Source organism: Camellia sinensis, chromosome 15 (genome assembly GCF_055761805.1).
Source record: "Camellia sinensis isolate YWXY chromosome 15, ASM5576180v1, whole genome shotgun sequence".
Classification (NCBI taxonomy): Eukaryota; Viridiplantae; Streptophyta; class Magnoliopsida; order Ericales; family Theaceae; genus Camellia; species Camellia sinensis.
Genome location: NC_138975.1, coordinates 105,063,874 through 105,082,604, shown reverse-complemented (window position 1 = coordinate 105,082,604; position 18,731 = coordinate 105,063,874). Strand labels below are relative to the sequence as shown.

Genomic DNA, 18,731 nt, shown 5'->3' with positions numbered 1-18,731 from the left:
TTCTATTATTATTTGTAGCGAATTGTTATTTTTTTAAAATTATCAACTTATACTTTCTTAGTATATCTAACATTCATATGATTTTATTGGCAAGTCGGAAAAATCAAACTTTAATACCAATTTAATCACACAACGAAATAAAACACTTTTTAAAGACAATAAAAATTTAAGATTTTTTTATAATAAAATTTTAATAGGGAAGATCTTTTATTAATTTATAATATTTACGAGCATATATTTTAATTTTGTAATCTTTTAAGGAACTAAATAGGTTTAAATTAAATATTTTAGGAATTTAATAGATTCAATCGAAAGTTTGGGGACTAAATAGATTTTGATTCATATACTTTAGAGACCTACTAGATTTAATCGATAGTTTAGGAACTAAATAGACAATTTAGTAATAGTTTAGGGATAAAAAGTGTAATAAACCCTTTGTTTTCATATCCTCAAATCTTAACCCTAGAACAAATAAGTTCCAAACCTGGTTGAAGGGTAGCTTTCTTCTTCGCTGAGTCTCTCTGCTGTGAGTTTGTTTCTTCCGTCTCTCTCCAGGCTTGGTCCTGAGATTTCTAGGGCCCAAAGCCGATAATCAACTAATAAATTTCTAGGGCCCTTCACATTTTTTTTTCATTGTATCAAAAAACAAATTAAGGTAAAGGACAAAAGATTTGTATTAAAATCACAAAAAATACTTAGCATTACATTACAACAACTAATAAATATCACTTGATCCTCACTCTTCTTGCATTTTTAGAAGCAAATAAATCATTCATACTTGCAAAATCAATTTCAATGGATAACAATGCTAATCCATTCAATCTTTCTTGTGACATGGTTGATCGAAGGCAATTTTTGATAATTTTCAACTTTGAAAAGCTTTTTTTCCCTGATTGAGCACTTTAATTGGTTTATTCACTTCTTTTGGCAATCTCTCTTTCAAGACTTTTAGCTCCATCAATATCAGAAATCTCACCATGTTTTAAAAATTCTTCAAGGTTCACACACCCTGCCTTCAACGATTCATCGCTACACTTTTTCAAGTCAAACAAAAAGCAAAAGTTTGCCTCATATACTTTGAATTGTTCGAACCTATTTTTGAGTGAACAAAGGGCTTGATCAAAAGAATAAAAGAAGTAACCAACTCTAAATGATTCTTTAGCCGACTGGGTTACCTCTTCACTAACATTCTCATCAAATTGTTTCTTTCTAGAAATGATGTGCTTTTCAACAAATGTAGGTTCAATTCCCAATTCACTTTCCATTTCTTTAGCTTCAACCATAGCCTCCATGAAACCAACTTCTCTATACATTGCAACATACTTAACAAGCCCATCTAGCTGTTTTACAGCAACTGCTATATCCATATCTTCACTTTGAAGAAGCTTGTTAATAGAGTTCACATGAAACAACAAATTGTACCAAATTACAATACTAAACAAGAACTCAAAAGTCTCAAGTTCATGAGTTACCAGAGATTTAGCTTCACTTTTTGCAATCGAATCTGTGGTAGGATTGTTGTACAAGTTAACTAAAGCATCTCTTATTTTTTAAACATGGTATCTTAGTGGTTTAACACTTTCAATGCGACTTTCCCAATGCATTTGCGACAACGATTTAACTGTGAGGCCTTTCTTTAGATTATCTTTTAAAATTGTCCAAAGTTGAACGGACGATGAAAACAATACATATATGTGTTGTACCACACCAAAAAAAAAAGTTTTTGCTTTAGAGCAAGAGTTGGCCATATCACAAAGCACAAAGTTAAGACTATGACAACCACACGGTGTATAGAATGCTCTAGGATTTACTTGAAGTACTCTTGCTTGAACATCTTTGTTTTTGCCTTTCATGTTAGAGCCATTGCCATGTCCTTGCCCTCTTAAGTCACCAATATCAAGTTGAAGGTTAACTAATACTTGTTGAAGTTTATCAAAAAGTCTCATCCCCGATGTATCATCCACATTCAAGAATTCCAAAAAAAAAACTTTCACTTTAGTTGGATTTGTTGAAACATCCATGCATCGTACAACAAGAGACATTTGTTCTTGATGGCTTATATTCGGAGTACAATCAAGTATGACCGAAAAGTATTTTGCTAGTTTGATTGTTGACAAAATTGTACTTTTAACTTCCCTGGCCAACATTTGTATCACCTCATTTTGAATTTTGTGACTCAAATAATGGTAATGAATCTCACACTTTTCTATCCACCGCAAGTGTTGTTCCATCGATGGATCAAACTCGCCAATCATTTCAATTATGCTTAAAAAAAATCCATTGTTCTCTTCATAAATCTTCTCATGGCTTCCACGAAAAGGCAAATTATTCTTGGCAAGTGTTTTCATAACTACAATTATCATCAATAAAACCCGTCTTAAGTACTCTCTTTCTTTGTTAACTTGTTCATGTATACTTTAATCTATTGTTTGATGCTTTCCCAATCTTTCCTCCAACTCAATCCATTTGTTCATGCAAGTAATTTTCTCGTTACCACTTTCATGGCCTTTAAGTCTCTCACCAATATTTCTCCAGTCTTTAAATCCTTTGGTAGCCAATTGAGTCTTATTTCCCTCTTGCTTAAACAACTTACAACAAAAGCAAAATACTCTATCCAAAAGTTCCGAGTATATCAGCCATGTCCTATCAAATTTTTCTCCATTTGGTAAATGTCGAATATAATAAACAGGTAAGAAATGCCTATGCCTAGAAGAATCATCCTTAGGGAAGTTGAACTCATAATTTCTTCTCACAGGACCTCTTTCGACTAAAAAATCTCGTAAATTCTGGTCACTTATTTTCCAAGTCCCGAATCATCTATATTTGAATGCTCACATTTCATATTCATCTCATCATCTTAATTGACTTCTACACTCCCAAATTTCCCATTTCCTTCTTCATCCACCAAATTTTCATTCTCATTATTCACCAAAGTTTACAATTCTTCATTATTCAAGTCTTCAACTGATTGTTCTGCTTGTTTGTCACTCGTAAAGAACTTATCTATCACAACCCAAACCCGTCCCTATGGGTTTAGCATTGTAACCGGCCAGTAATCCTTCGATTACCAAAGGCCTCTTGACAGATTATCATATAGTTAAGGGCTGCGGAAGCAAATATACAAAACATACGTAGTCCATTGAGCTGTGAAGATTTATATGAGACAGATAATCTAAAACTTTTATAAACTTACGAGTGACGCAAAAAGATGTAATATTTACACATCACTCCCCAAGTTGTCACGCCTCAATTTTAATTACTTGGAAACATTACCAAAGCCTTAAAATTACGTCCATTTTTTTTTTCAACATCCATTACCCTTGAGTAATAGAAATACAATAATATATATTTTTTCTCTCTCAATGAACATCACAATGATAACAATACATGCCAATCTCCTACTGTGAAGCTACAAATGAATAAAATACAAATACATGATCCATCACATCTACAATGAAATTACAAATAAAAGACACATGGACTTTTTAACTCTTCAATCAAGGAATCCAAACTTTCTTCCTGTAAAAAGGTAAAACAACAAGGGGTGAGTACTAATGCCTAGTAGGAATGTCATAGTTCTAAATCAATAACTTACACACAGATAGAAATGATCATGCATGTAGGGTGATACCATATAGTAAGATGACATTTTATAATTTCAAAATACCATAAGTAAGGTACCTTTTTCTCAAAAACTATTTAAACACTTTTAAGAAAAACCTTTAGCCATTAAAAATCATCCCTTAACTTTAGAAAACTATAGATCCTTGTGAAACAACCATATTTAAGAAAAACAACATCATTAAAAAGTTATTAACCAATTCTCAAAATATTTCTCATTCAGTTTCCATTTTTAATGTTCCTATTTTTCTTTCATTCTTCCTTTCTACTCATTATATTTATTTAGAACTCCATAACTTCGAGTTCAAGTTCCCTTTTTGATTCACTAACAATTCTCTTATACTCAATTCACACCATTATTTACACTCTCAAATTTCATTTCAAGGTAACACAAGGTTAACAAACCCCTTTCAATTCAGTCTCTTATTTATTTACAGAATGTAGAGAAGTGGTTTTGGAAATACTTTTCTGATCCTGGGGGACGCTCGTGATTCGCTAATAGTCACCTGAAAAGGAATAAACACTCCGGTAGGGGGTGCCGGAATTAGCACTCCGACGGACATGTCAGTCTCTATACTCAAGAATGCTTGTATTCTAAGTTAAGCACAACAATTCTCACATACCTTTTTATGGCTGATGTTCATCTATTTATATCTTTTCTTCCATGGGCCTCGGGATTCGGTCCATTTCCAAATCATATTCGGTGCATTTTATAATAGATCGAACTTCACTCGGCCCCTTGCCTAATCGATCATTTGGCCAAATAGAGCTGGATTTGAGCTTGCGAGCCAATTGCTGAGTGCTTCGAATCTCGACTCTCCGAGATTCGACTATCCGGAATCTCTACGATTCCCTCTTCTCGGCCCCCACAATTGCCCCCCAAGCACTCCACTAACGACAGTTGGCTGGAATGTTTGGCTTCGAACTCGAAGAGTCAAAGCCGAAATTCGGCGCCTGACCGTATTCCAACGCAAATGTCTGTACACACGCTTCCCGGTTGTCATTTCAACTTCCCACCTCTTCGTACATTTCTATTTATTGTGATTTAGAATTTCGACATCTTTTCAAATGCATACATGCTTTTAGACACCCGTTGCTAGATTGCCTTCCGAACTACCTCTGCAACTTCCTACTCTTCTCTATCTCCTTCGCCTCTTGTAAGTTCTCTCATTCTCTGCTTTGTTTTTTGGCTTAGCATAATCCTATTGGCTGGGGGAATGGCGAAACATTTAAAAGATCTTCTCTCATCGGATCAAATTTCTGGCTTCCGACGCCATTTTTCCATTCCTAATGATGTCCGTCTGTCATTTGTGGCAGACGGCATCCTCGATATGGTGAGGATCGATGAAACCACGATCGTCTTCCATCTTCTATCAATCGCAGAGGGTGGGGTCCGCTTTTCCCTTCACCCATTCCTTAGGGTCGTGCTTTGCCATTGGGGGTTAATCCCTTCCCAACTTAACGTCAACTTCTATAGGATCGTGATGGGAATTATCGCACTAAACCGCCGCCTTAGGCTTAACCTTGGCATTCCCACTATTCGGCATTGGTATGCCTTGGCCAAGTCTTCTGGTCAGCACGGGCGTTATTTCCTTAGGGCCAAAGACACCGACCATCAACTAGTGACTATGCTTTCTAGCTCTAGGAAGCAAGTCGATGATGTTATGGTCGTCGTTCAAGGAAATTGGGAATTCGACGAAGGCAAGGATCGCCTTGATCGTATTCTTAGATGGAGGGGCGAACCAGGTGGCCAAGTATCTTCTTTTATTTATTTACTTGTTATATTTATAAAACTTTATTTCCGGGACCTCATGGTTTTGCTTTTGCAGGAAACGATTTGAAGAAAGTCTTGATCTCGACCGACGACGCCGTCTTTTCAGAAATCAAGACTGCGCTCAAGTATTTCGGCCGACCGAGTCTTCAGAAGCAGGGAAGGATGGCCCACGTTCTGCTCCGCTACGAGCCGACTTATATGACTTTTTCGACGGCGGAAAACATCCCAATTCCGGAGGGTGAGGAGTCTCTTATCGCCCTTATCTTGACTGATTTCAGAAATTTGAGGCAAGTCGGTTGCGAGGGATCAGATTCGGAGCGACCGGAAGTAGCTGAGGCCGCCGAGTCAGGCCAATCCGAAACTAAGGTTGACGAGGCTTTGAAGTTAGCATTTGAAGAAGCTGGCCTCAATTCGGCTGATCCTCCGTCCAATTCGAGTCGAGAGGACCGTCCGCTCGACGATATTTTTCACAGTCTGGAGGACCTTCCCAGCGCGTTCCTAGAAGATATGGCTGGATTGAGCCTCACTAAACTTGCCAAGAAGGCAAACGCGGAAAGGATGGCCGCGCGGCGAAGGGTAGAAGAGATTCGGGCTGCCAAATCTCAGTCCCAGATCTGAAGGCTGCCAGCGCATTCGATGCTGGAAAGAAGTCTGCTTTTGATGAATATGTAGACGAAGTCCCCAAATTTGAAAATCGAGGATTTAAACACGGCTAGTTCAAAGCCCTCGTTGCTGCTGATGTGACATTGGCTACGCCAATTCCATACGAGCAAGTGGATGTTGAGCCACTGGAGTCTGACTCCGAGGGCTAATTTGGGCAGCTCGTGTTTTTGTTTTACGATTTGCATGTAATTTTTGGCTTTTTACAGCTTTTTGTTTAGTAATTTTCATATGTAAAATGGTTACAATTTGTATCCAATTTACTTAATGAAAATTTATTTTGTACTTTTCTGTTATTAATGAACGGAATTGTTTGGATGCTGTTTTGGATAAAACCTTTTGTATACTTGCCGTTTAGGTAATTAGGCCGTTTAGAAAGCCAAAAATCAGTGCATGAAGTGGCTGTGGCACATATCAATCGGCATGCGGCCAAGATGCTCGGTCGGTTAGATTAATAAATCTGCCCTTGCCCCAGCCAGTGCATGGACTTCAAGGCACTCTCATAATTGCCGTTTAGATAATTAGGCCGTTTAGAAAGCCAAAAATCAGTGCATGGAGTGGTTGTGGCACATATCAATTGGCATGGGGATAAGATGCTCGGCCGGTTAGATTAATAAATTTGCCCTTGCCCCAGCCAGTGCATGGACTTCAAGGCACTCTCTCATAATTGTCGTTTAGATAATTAGGCCGTTTAGAAAGCCAAAAATTAGTGTATGGAGTGGCTGTGGCACATATCAATTGGCATGGGACCAAGATGCTCGGCCGGTTAGATTAATAAATCTGCCCTTGCCCCAGCTAGTGCATAGACTTCAAGGCACTCTCTCATAATTGCCATTTAGAGAATTATGCCGTTTAGAAAGCCAAAAATCAGTGCATGGAGTGGATGTGGCACATATCAATCGGCATGAGAAATTGCCTTGGGGTCATTGCATACCCATGAATAAATGGGGTGGGTTTGCGCCAGTGGGTTCACTTATTCTTATTCAGACTTGATTTGAACTAGCTTGAGGCGAGGGCGAATGTCAAACAGACTGTTCTTCAACAGCAAAGGAGAGGGACAAACGCTGGCTGAGCTAGATATTGCGATAAATTGCAGCAGCGAACCTGCGCATACGGGAGGAAGGACGTCCAAGGAAGGCAAAAAATGTCAACCTTCGAGCCGTCGAAGCAGATCACCCTGAAGAGAGAAGCATCAATGGGGAAGCTCCCCACTACCACGACCGAGGAATGAGTCAGACACGCCGCCATGACCATTGAGTTTTGCGGTGTTCGTGGGGAATAAACCGATGACTGAGGCAGATTCCATTGTCAATGATCCGGGTGTAGCGGTCGAGTTCGCTCGACAAATCTTTTCACCGAAAGTCCAATAATCGATGGTTGGACGACGAGATTTCGAAGTGTTTCGAGAAGGTATTCATGGGGCGGTGAAGGGGTTGTACACCGCCTACAAAGTCGGCATGCATCTGCGTGCCGCACGGCGGGAGATGGAGAAAGTGGGCGAACGGGTCCGCTGTTCGGAGGTTCGTGCGAAAAAGGCCGAGGGCGAGCTTAGAGAGCTTAGGAAAGTTAAAGTCGCCGATCCGCATGCGGCGGGTCAGTCTAACCTGATTGTGGACGACATGGTGACCCAACGGCTATTGAGTCATGCCATCGCCGATCGAGATACGGTAGGCATGTTTGCCGTAGCAAATGCGAGGGCCAAGGGTTACGAGCAGGGTTTCCATGATGGCCGGAAGGTTGGTATCGACAAAATGAAAAAGACACTTGCTGAGGAGGTCTGCCGATGCGAGAATCGCGATTTTAAGCATGGTTGGATCGCGGCTCTTCAGGCCGCGGAGGCTCTCCGAGCGAAGGGTGTCGATTTCAACTTATGTGGTCTAGATCATCGTGATTATTTGCCCTTTTCTGCCTTTGAAGTTGAAAAGAGCGATGACGAGGGAGTCACCGAATAAAAATACTCGTTATGAGTTTTCGAACGCGGATTGCGTCCAAGATTATGTAATTATTGGTTGGTCGAATGAAAAAACATCTTATTTTCAATGTTTTGTTGTAAGTTGTGTTCGGCACACACGTGATTGCATGTGTGTTATTATATAAATGTTTGAATAAATGTATTTCAGGCGATTTGTATGGACATTGTTCAGCCTGATTTAATCGACTGTTACGCACGACCTGAAGGGTTCACTGGCCCAAAGACGTCAATCGTGATACCCCAAGACGTCATTCGCAGATGGCGCTCCGAATCCAGAGACTTTAAATTGGCCAATCGTGATATCCACGAAGGGCGCTCTGAATCCAGAGGCTTGATCAGCCCAAAGACGCCATTCGCCGATGGGGCTCCGAATCTGGAGACTATTTGGCCAACCATGATATCCATGATGGGCGCTCCGAATCCGGAGGCTTGATCGGCTCAAAGACATCATTCGCTGATGGGGCTCCGAATCCGGAGACTTTAAATTGGCCATCGTGATATCCACGAAGGGCGCTCTGAATCCGGAGGCTTAATCGGCCCAAAGACGTCATTCGCCGATGGGGCTCCAAATCCGGAGACTTTAATTGGCCAATCGTGGTATCCATGAAGGGCGCTCCGAATCTGGAGGCTTGATCGGCCCAAAGACGTCATTTGCCGATGGGGCTCCGAATCCGGAGACTTTAAATTGGCCAATCGTAATATCCACGATGGGAGCTCCGAATCCAGAGGCTTGATCGGCCCAATGACGTCATTCACCGATGGGGCTCCAAATTTGGAGACTTTAAATTGGCCAATTGTGATATCCACGAAAGGCGCTCCGAATCCGGAGGCTTAATCGGCCCATAGACGTCATTCGCCGATGGGGCTCCGAATCCAGAGACTTTAATTGGTCAATCGTAATATCCACGAAGGGCGCTTCGAATCCGGAGGCTTAATTGGCCCAAAGACGTCATTCGCCGATGGGGCTCCGAATCCGGAGACTTTAATTGGCCAATCGTGATATCCACGAAGGGCGCTCCGAATCCGGAGGCTTGATCGGCCCAAAGACGTTATTCGCTGATGGGGCTCCGAATCTGGAGACTTTAAATTGGCCAATCGTGATATCCACGAAGGGCGCTCCGAATCCGGAGGCTTAATTGGCCCAAAGACGTCATTCGTCGATGGGGCTCCGAATCCGGAGACTTTAATTGGCTAATCGTGATATCTACGAAGGGCGCTCCGAATCCGGAGGCTTGATCGGCTCAAAGACGTCATTCGCCGATAGGGCTCCGAATTTGGAGACTTTAATTGGCCAATCGTGATATCCACGAAGGACGCTCCAAATCCGGAGGCTTGATCGACCCAAAGACGTCATTCGCTGATGGGGCTCCGAATCCGGAGACTTTAATTGGAACATCTTTGAACTAGATTTTGTAGTAGGTGAATGGGAATCTTTGTATTACAGAAAAACAGATGTACATAATGAATAGGTCGGAGTAAGCATCATGTCCCACAAGTCGAGTTAATGATGAAATTTGCGTAAATGCGTGGAATTCCAGGGCCGTGGTAGACTCCTTCCTGACATGTCTTTGATTCGATCGATATGCCCCTACTCCGGCGATCGAATCAATCTGGTATGGGCCGTCCCAATTAGGACCTAATTTTCCATCGGCCGGTTTCCTGTCAGCTGGAAGCACCTTCTTCAGGACCAATTCTCCTGGTGTGTAGCGGCGCAGCTGAACCCATTGATTATACGACTTTGCCAGCTGCTGTTGGTATCGCGCCATTGACGCAAGGGCTCGGTCTCTTCGTTCTTCAATTAGGATCAGATCCAAAGCCAGCATCATGTCGTTTCGGCCCATATCAAAGACTTGCGACTTGAGTGTCGGGTGGCTAATCTCCAGGGGTAAGATTGCCTGGGTTCCAAAGCATAGGGCAAATGGCGTTTTCCCAGTCGATCTTCTCGGTGTAGTTCGATGAGCCCACAGTACACTCGGTAATTCCTCGACCCATCTGCCTTTGGCTTTCTTCAGCCTCTTTTTGATGCCGTCCAAGATGGATTTATTAGAGGCTTCGGCTTGGCCATTGCTTTAGGGATAAGCCGGCGTAGAAAAGTAAGGTCGAATACCGTATTTGCTGCACAGCTCTTGGTATACGCCACAATCGAACTGGGTGCCGTTGTCTGAGATAAGAGCTCTGGGAATGTCGAATCATGTTATGATGTTCCTCCACACAAAGCGCTTAACGTCAGCATCTTGGATGTGTGTTAATGCCTCTGCTTCGACCCATTTCGTGAAGTAATCTGTTGCGATGATCAGGTATCGCTTGTTCCCTAGGGCCCTCGGCAGTGGTCCTACGATATCAAGCCCCCATTGGGCGAACGGCCAAGGGCTGGTGATTGAGTTCAACTCTTCAGCAGGCAGATGGTTTAATGGGGAGAATTTATGGCATTGTTCACACTTTTTTGCATAACATTCGGCGTCCGCTCTCATTGTTGGCCAATAATACCCCTGCGTTATAGCTCGATGGGCCAAAGAGCGTCCATTAGAAGGGCTCCGCAACTGCCTTCGTGTATCTCAGCCAGAAGCTCCCCGACTTTATCCGGGTGCACACATTCCAAATATGGGCCAGAGAGTGACTTTTTATAAATCCTTCTTTGCGGGTCCAAGTAGTATCGCATGGCTTTGTTTCGCAGCTTATGTGCTTCTTTCTTGTCTTCTGAGAGTTGTTCAGAAGATAGGAATGCAACAATGGGATCCATCCAACTTGGTGCAGATTCTATAACGTTGATTTGGACTTCCTCCGAAGGGCCAATGCTTAGCTCTGGGATGAATCCTACTTCAATGGTCCGTTTAATCTCTGATTTGATTGCGGAGGCTAGGCAAGCCAAGGCATCTGCATGGGTGTTCTGATCACGTGTTATCTGGTTCAACTCATGATGGTCAAATTTTGCCAACATGGAATTGGCCATTTTTATGTAGACTGCCATACGGCCGTTTCTTGCCGCGTACTCCCCTTTTAGCTGATTGATCACCAGCTTTAAGTCACAAAACACAAGCAGACGCCGAGCACCCAGAATATGCGCATTCCGCAAACCGGCTAAAAGGGATTCGTATTCAGTTTCGTTATTTGATGCTTCGAAGCCGAGCTTGACGGCCTGCTCAATTATTACGCCGTCGGGGGTCATGATTACAACTCCAGCTCCACTGCCTCGCTAATTGGACGATCCATCACAATACAACTACCAGATGTCCCCAACATAAAACCTCCAGTTCGGCTTTGGTTGAACTTCATCTGGCTTGAAGTCGGCGACATCAGATTTGAAATCGGCAAGGCCCTCCATGAATTCGGCGATAAAGTCGGCAAGTACCTGTCCCTTGATTGAGGTTCTGGGTAGAAATTGAATATCGTACTGGCTAAGTTCCAGAGCCCACTTTGAAACACGTCCAGATGCTTCCGCACTGCGTAGTACTGATCGAAGGGGATAAAATGTTAGCACCCCAATGCTATGCCCCTGGAAGTAATGCATGAGCTTCCTTGCCGCCATAACTAGGGCTAGGATGAGCTTTTCTAGCGGAAGGTAGCGTGTTTCGACGTCAACCATCGCCTTGCTCACATAATACACTGGCCGCTGCTCCCCCATCTCTTCCTTTATCAATACGGCGCTGACGGCTCGGTCAGAAACTGCCAGGTACAAAATGAGCGGGTCGCCAGCAGAGGGTGTTGTCAGGAGTGGTACTGAACGGAGGTAGGTTTTCAGGCCGTTAAAAGCGGCTTCGCACTCGGCGGACCATTCGAAGGCCTTGCCCTGCTGTGGCGTATGAAAGAATTATTGGCAGCGATCTGTGGACTGGCTGATAAATCTGTTGAGTGCGACAGCCATTCCCATCAACTTTTGAACCTCTTTTACTGAATGAGGGGAGCCGAGCTCCAGGATTGCTGTGATTTGTCTTGGGTTGGCTTCGATTCCTCTATGGTTGACAATGTAGCCCAAGAATTTGCCAGAGCCGATACCAAACGCACATTTGGAAGTGTTCAACTTCATTCCATATTTGCGTAGGATGCCGAATGTCTCTTCCAGATCGGCTATATGATTCTGCTCTTCTTTGGATTTAACCACCATATTGTCAATGTACACTTCCATAGTTTTGCCGAGTTTCTCCTTGAACATGGTGGTGACCAGTCTCTGGTAGGTTGCCCCTACATTCTTCAACCCAAAAGGCATTACCTTATAGCAATAGGTTCCTCTTGGGGTGAGGAATGTAGTTTTCTCTTGATCCTCTGGATGCATAGCGATTTGATGATAACCTCTATAGGCATCAAGGAAGCTCATACGTTGATGGCGCGTCGTAGCATCTACAAGCTGGTCTATTTTGGGAAGAGGAAAACAATCGTTTGGGCAGGCTTTGTTTAGGTCCGTGAAGTCGACGCACACTCGCCAAGTCCCATTTTTCTTCTCCACCACCACTGTATTAGAGAGCCATGTAGGGTAGGTCACCTCTCTAACTGCTCTGGCGTCAAGCAGCCTGTCAACTTCCTTAACAACGGCGGCAGTGTGCTCTGCGACTGACCGCCGGCTTTTCTGGATGATCGGCTTACACTTAGGATCGACACTCTAATAGTGCTGTGAAGCTGACGGATCTATACCCGGCATCTCATACGGAGTCCATGCAAAGACATCGAGGTTGCTGAGCAGGAAAGATACTAGCTGCTGTCTGTCGGCCTGATTCAAGGAGGCGCCGACCATGAAGAACTTGTCTGGGCTTCCATCGATTTGAACTCGTTCCAAGTCTTCCATTGCCTTTTCATTTGGGAGCCGCCCAACATCATCGAGGCTTTCTCGATCCGACAACTCAATGGAATTCACCTGTAGTTCCTTTGGCGTTTTCTCAACGAGGAGATAACATGCTTGTACCAATTTCTGGGAGCCTCGGATTTGCTCAATACCGCGTTCCGTAGGGAAGCGGAGCAGCTGATGATAGGTGCTGGGCACGGCTCGCATAGTATGCAACCAGGATTGCCCCATGATGAGATTATAAGGCGACGGCAGCTTGACGACCAAGAATCCCACATCCACTGTTCGGGTGCTTGCTCGAATGGGAAGTCTAATTTTCCCCAACACATACTCTAGATTGGCATTGAAGCCAAATAGTGGATAAGGGGCTGGAGAGAGATCCGATTCGGAGAAGCTGAGTTTGGTGAATGTCTTGTAGTACATAATCTCCGATGTGCTCCCCGGATCAATGAGTACACGCTCAACTGTGAATCGGTTTACGCGTAGCTCGATTACCAAGGGATCAATGTAAGGCAGTGTTATTCCGTCCAAATCCGAATCATCAAAAGTGATAACCTCGACTTCATGGGGCCGTTTAGCCGGAGTGAGTTGCTCTTGAGGGTTAGACTTCGACTGAATCGCGTGCACCGCCGATGACATTGGCAGGCTGTATATCATGTGGATCACGCGGAGCGAATGTGAATCCTGTGTCAAGGCTATTGCTTTGGTTGGGTTGTCTTTTCGGACGTACTGTTATAGCCAGCCATCTTGTACCAATTTACCGTCGTACAAGGTGAATGACGGTGCTTTGAATTTCTTGGGTAGCATTGCCTTTGGAATCCATCGTACAAAAGGATCGTGTTGATCGCCATCCAAGCTGTTTCTTTTTCGCTAACGCTTTGTACGAGGACTCTCTTCAGAAGAACTGAAAATTTCAGATCGTCCCTTCTTCTTGGGTTTCGAGGATAATGAGTCGGAGTTGCTATCAGTATATTGTTGTCTGTAACAAGCCCGCGGGGGGACCTCGCTACAGCTCGGACTCGACTTTGTAGTAGTCACGGTTCTTAATCCGAACCAAAGAGTCCAAATCTGGCAAATCGTTTTGAGAAAACTGATTTTTGAAAAAGTAGTGCCAAACATGGACTGCTTTGCCAGATACAGAGTCGCCACCTAAATATTTTATTTTGGGAAATTTAGGAAACCCTGACTCGGTGCCAAAAGGCCACGTGTCCGTCATCACCAAAGCTGCTTCGGCTCGGGAACTTGGGTACGATTGGGGAAGGTCACTTCGTGAGCACCCCCGCTCGCTCGGTCATAGACCGGCCTCTACTGACCGTGATATCTATTTTTGAAAACTTTGTGTGTTCTTACTCCGGTTATTAGCCTAGGTTACTATGTGATGCACACAGCATATAAGTATAGACTGGATCGCCCGAATTGGAACAAAACATTTCATGCTTTTGAAAATGGTTTGATGATGCTACTCGCAAGTAGGCTAAGACGTGGATTTGCCACCCTCGGGTGGGCTTAGAAAAATGTGATTTTGCCACTATCTAGTGGGCTTAAAACTCACAGTCAATGATTTATTCCAATTTAAACAACCCGACCTTCACCCACAGGCATTCAGGCAGTTATATCACATAAGCACATAGCCTCATGGTAAGCATGCTATTCATGGCAGTCACTCACACACATGCAAGGATGCTAAAGCATAAAACTTACCGAGTACTCCAAGCCAAAATAGGAATTTATTAGAAATCATGCATGATCCTAAATATACAGAAATGCCTAATGTGACACATGCAGAATGCAACTATAGCAGGCTCGGCTATTCTAAGATGGTATATGAAATGCTACAACTAACATGTATTCAACTTGGAATTGAAAGTACAATGCAGTTAGTATGATGCGCCGAGCCCGATGCATGCAATACAGATGAATGAATGCAAACATGCTATCATACTGTATGCTAATTGAAATATGCCCTAATCTAACCATCAAAAGTGGATAAATAAAAGGGAGAAAGACGTGGGGTTGGAAGACATACATCACACTCACCCACACTTATTACAGTTGTGCCCTCACTCGGAGGGTCCAAATAAATAATACAGTCCAAATATTACAGTTCCCAAATAAAAGAATATTACAGTTCAAAATATTACAGAATTCTAATTAATTAATGAATTAACTAGAAAGCAAATAAACTGGCGTGCAAGCCAGGGACTGCCTTGCTTCTGGTGGATGCTGCATGTCCGGACTGTCTTGCGCGGAAATCCATCGGAATGCCCCGATTAGCCTCTGTTTACACCTGTTCTTGAAATGCGTGCCAAGTTCCAAGAAGTTGCTGATTCCTCGTTTTGCTGCAATAGAGAGCAGAAAAGGGGCATAGCAATGTATTTGCACAAATATATGCATGTCTCGATCCTCGTGCCACCAATCACGCATACCGAGGCATGATGGCCGAGGAGTCGAAATGCACAACTCAATATAGGATGAATGCACATGAAACTACAGCTAAAACCTAACTCCATCATGGATAATCCGGAGTGTCGGTGACTGGGGAATTGAGACACATTCCGTCACTCGGAGTACGAAATGTACCTCGTTTCCCGTGCCCGGGCTAACTCTTATTCCGGACACGATGCAATATGCATGATATGCATGAAATGCAACTAAGATACAATCCTAACATACTCAATGCTATGAAAATGAGATGCCTCGAAATGCGTGCACACGGGCACGCAAACCGAGAAAATGATATGTCTCAAAATGCGTGCATGCGGGCACGCAAACCGAGAAAATGATATGTCTCGAAATGCGTGCACGCGGGCACGCAAACCGAGAAAATGATATGTGTCTCGAAATGCGTGCACGCGGGCACGCAAACCGAGAAAATGATATATGTCTCGAAATGCGTGCACGCGGGCACGCAAACCGAGGCGATGGCGGAATGCAATGTAATGACATAAAAACATGATGTGGGCTTATACCAACATGAGTGAGCCTCAGCCACACTCACATGGGATGCCGGTGGATAAAAATAGGGTGCCTCGAAATGCGTGCACACGGGCACGCAAACCGAGGCAATAATAGAATGCTATGAAATGACATGGAAATGACAAGTGGGCTTATACCAACATGAGTGAACCTCAGCCACACTCACATCGGATGCCGGCGGATAAAAATGAGGTGCCTCGAAATGCGTGCACACGGGCACGCAAACCGAGGCAATGCTAAAATGTGATGAAATGACATGGAAATGACAAGTGGGCTTATACCAACATGAGAGAGCCTCAGCCACACTCACATCGGATGCCGGCGGATAAAAATGAGGTGCCTCGAAATGCGTGCACACGGGCACGCAAACCGAGGCAATGCTAAAATGTGATGAAATGACATGGAAATGACAAGTGGGCTTATACCAACATGAGAGAGCCTCAGCCGCACTCACATGAGATGCCGATGGCAAAAAATGAGGTGCCTCGAAATGCGTGCACACGGGCACGCAAACCGAGGCAATGCATACGCAATGCAAATGACATGGAAAATGACAAATGGACTTATACTAACATGAGAGAGCCTCAGCCGCACTCACATGAGATGCCGTTGGCAGAAAATGAAGTGCCTCGAAATGCGTGCACACGGGCACGCAAACCGAGGCAATGCATACGCAATGCAAATGACATGGAAACTGACAAATGGACTTATACTAACATGAGAGAGCCTCAGCCGCACTCACATGAGATGCCGACGGATAAAAACGGAGTGCCTCGAAATGCGTGCACACGGGCACGCAAACCGAGGCAATGATGAAATGTGATGAAATGTGGCAAAAATGATATGCAAGCATGCCAATGGAATTTCAGCACTAAAATATGGGGGAAAACAGTCCCGAAATGAGGCGAAATGACATGAAATGCAAGGAAATGTCCCGAAATGCAACATTAGGCACCCGAAATGACCTATAGCTATGCCAAACATGCACAATATGGATATGCAATGCAACGACAGAAGCTAGACAGTCCCAAAAGATGCACTTTTACAGTTATAAACATGGCCAAACAGCAAGCATAGGTAGGGGAAAAATAGCATGCAAGAATAGGGGCCAAAAGAGGGGTAATGAAGCAAGTGGTATAAGCAAAACCCAAAATGAAAAATTTCCTTCTACAACACTGAAGATGGACCAAAAATATGAACATTTACAGTATATGGCAGCCTCAAAATCAGTATACAAACATTCTAAAAATATGATGCAAAATGAGGCTCAAAAGGTGCTAAAACATGAAGTATACAAAATAATCACCAAACAGAAAAAAAGTGTGAATGAAACATGAAGTATAGGCCAAAACAAGGCCACTTTCAGTTCGGACCAAGGTCCAAAAACAGAAGCAAAGAGGGCTACTAATTTATGCAAAAATGGGGCCAAATAAGGGATATAACTACAAGTGACACATAGAGACACCAAAAAATGTTGAGCCCTTATCCAATGTTGAAGAGGGGCTCAAAATAAGCCTTATATCAGTTTACAACATGCTCGAAAATAAATTGCTCATGGGCCAAAAATAGCATGCAAAATCATGACATACAAGAGGGTCAATGAAGCAAGTGTATTATGGAAGGCTCAAACAGGGTTGAGCCCTTAATGAGAAGTGAAGATGAGCTCAAAATATGGCCCTTTTCAGTTAGGGCCGGAGCTTGAAACCAAAAATAAGTGGGGCTTAGAAATAGATTAAGAAAAATGGTCAAAAGGGTAAAAGTACTACTTACCCTTGAAGAATCACACTTTTGTTGCTTCTTGGATGGATTTGCAGCCTCTTTAGCCTTCAAGAATCCCTCCTTGTTGTTGGAACTGAGATGGTGGTGGTAGAGCTTGGTGGTGTAGAAGGAATGATGGTTAGGGAGTTGGGTTTTTTGAAGAATTGAGATGGAAGAAGATGGAGTTGGCTATGGAGCTTTGAAGGAGAGTTTTTCTAACCCTTATGAAGAAGGCCACCAGCTGGTTATAAAGGTTCAAAATGGGGTGTAAAGGTGGGGGAGAAGGAGGGCAAAACTCCCCCACAAAATATCCCCCGGATACAGAAAATATCTGGGGGATATTGCCCCACAGCTGGAAAGGGTACAGTGCAAGGAAGCAGGCCGGCCTCATACTTTTGCTGGAGGTGGCCGGCCGGCCACACCCCCTAGCCGGCCGGCTAGGGGTCAAAAGGGTCAAGGTGATTTTCTGGCCGGCCAGCTATTGGGGAGGTAGTCCTATGTGTGTACAACACAACCATGTAGTTGAAATTCCAAGAAAGTGGGCCCAAGGGGTTCAACAATGGCTCGGAAAGAGGGGGTCAAAAGGGTCAAGTTGACTTACTGGCCGGCCATGAACTTTTAGGGGCTTCTCATGTGTGTACATCACAGATATGTGGTTCAAAGTTCAAGAAAAAAGGTCCAAGGGGTTCAACATTAGCCCGGAAGAAAGGGGTCAAAAGGGTCAGGTGACCTTAATGGCCGGCCATGAACTTTTAGGGGCCTCCCAAGTGTGTAGATCACAGATATGTGGTTGAAAGTTGGCAACACTAGCTCCAAGGTATTCAACATTAGCCCGGAAGTGCGAAAAACGGGCGCCGGGAGGCTCCGGAAGAGAAATAACTGGTTGCTGCAACAATTGCTGGCCTCCCACCCTTCAGTGACCTTCCTTGTGATAAAACAGAGGTACCTGCCAAAAATGAACGAAAACCGTTGCAAAACGAATGTTCCGGGGCCAAAACACGCAGTTCGGGGTCCCGAAAATGGGCTGTTAAGCACCGAAAATAGTATTCGACCTCGAAGTGGGTTTCTCAACCCCCAGTGTCCCTCAAAAGGGATGAAATAAGATGTATTCCAAAAATTAGAGCAAACGGAGATGGTTAGGCGGTCCCGAACCGAGGCACACGGCCTGACGGCTCCGAAAACCGGGAACCGGACTC

General features: G+C 43.8%; 1 protein-coding gene across 1 annotated transcript; it reads right to left on the bottom strand.

Annotated features, from left to right (window-relative positions):
• Positions 1-911: 911 nt before the first annotated feature.
• Positions 912-2,042, bottom strand: LOC145813181 (uncharacterized). The gene is made up of 3 exons (XM_082908452.1): positions 1,892-2,042; positions 1,176-1,504; positions 912-1,034 (listed from the first exon to the last, which is right to left on the bottom strand). The coding sequence occupies exons 1-3, from the start codon at positions 2,040-2,042 to the stop codon at positions 912-914; spliced, it is 603 nt and encodes a 200-aa protein (XP_082764578.1).
• Between the last annotated feature and the right edge of the window lie 16,689 nt (positions 2,043-18,731).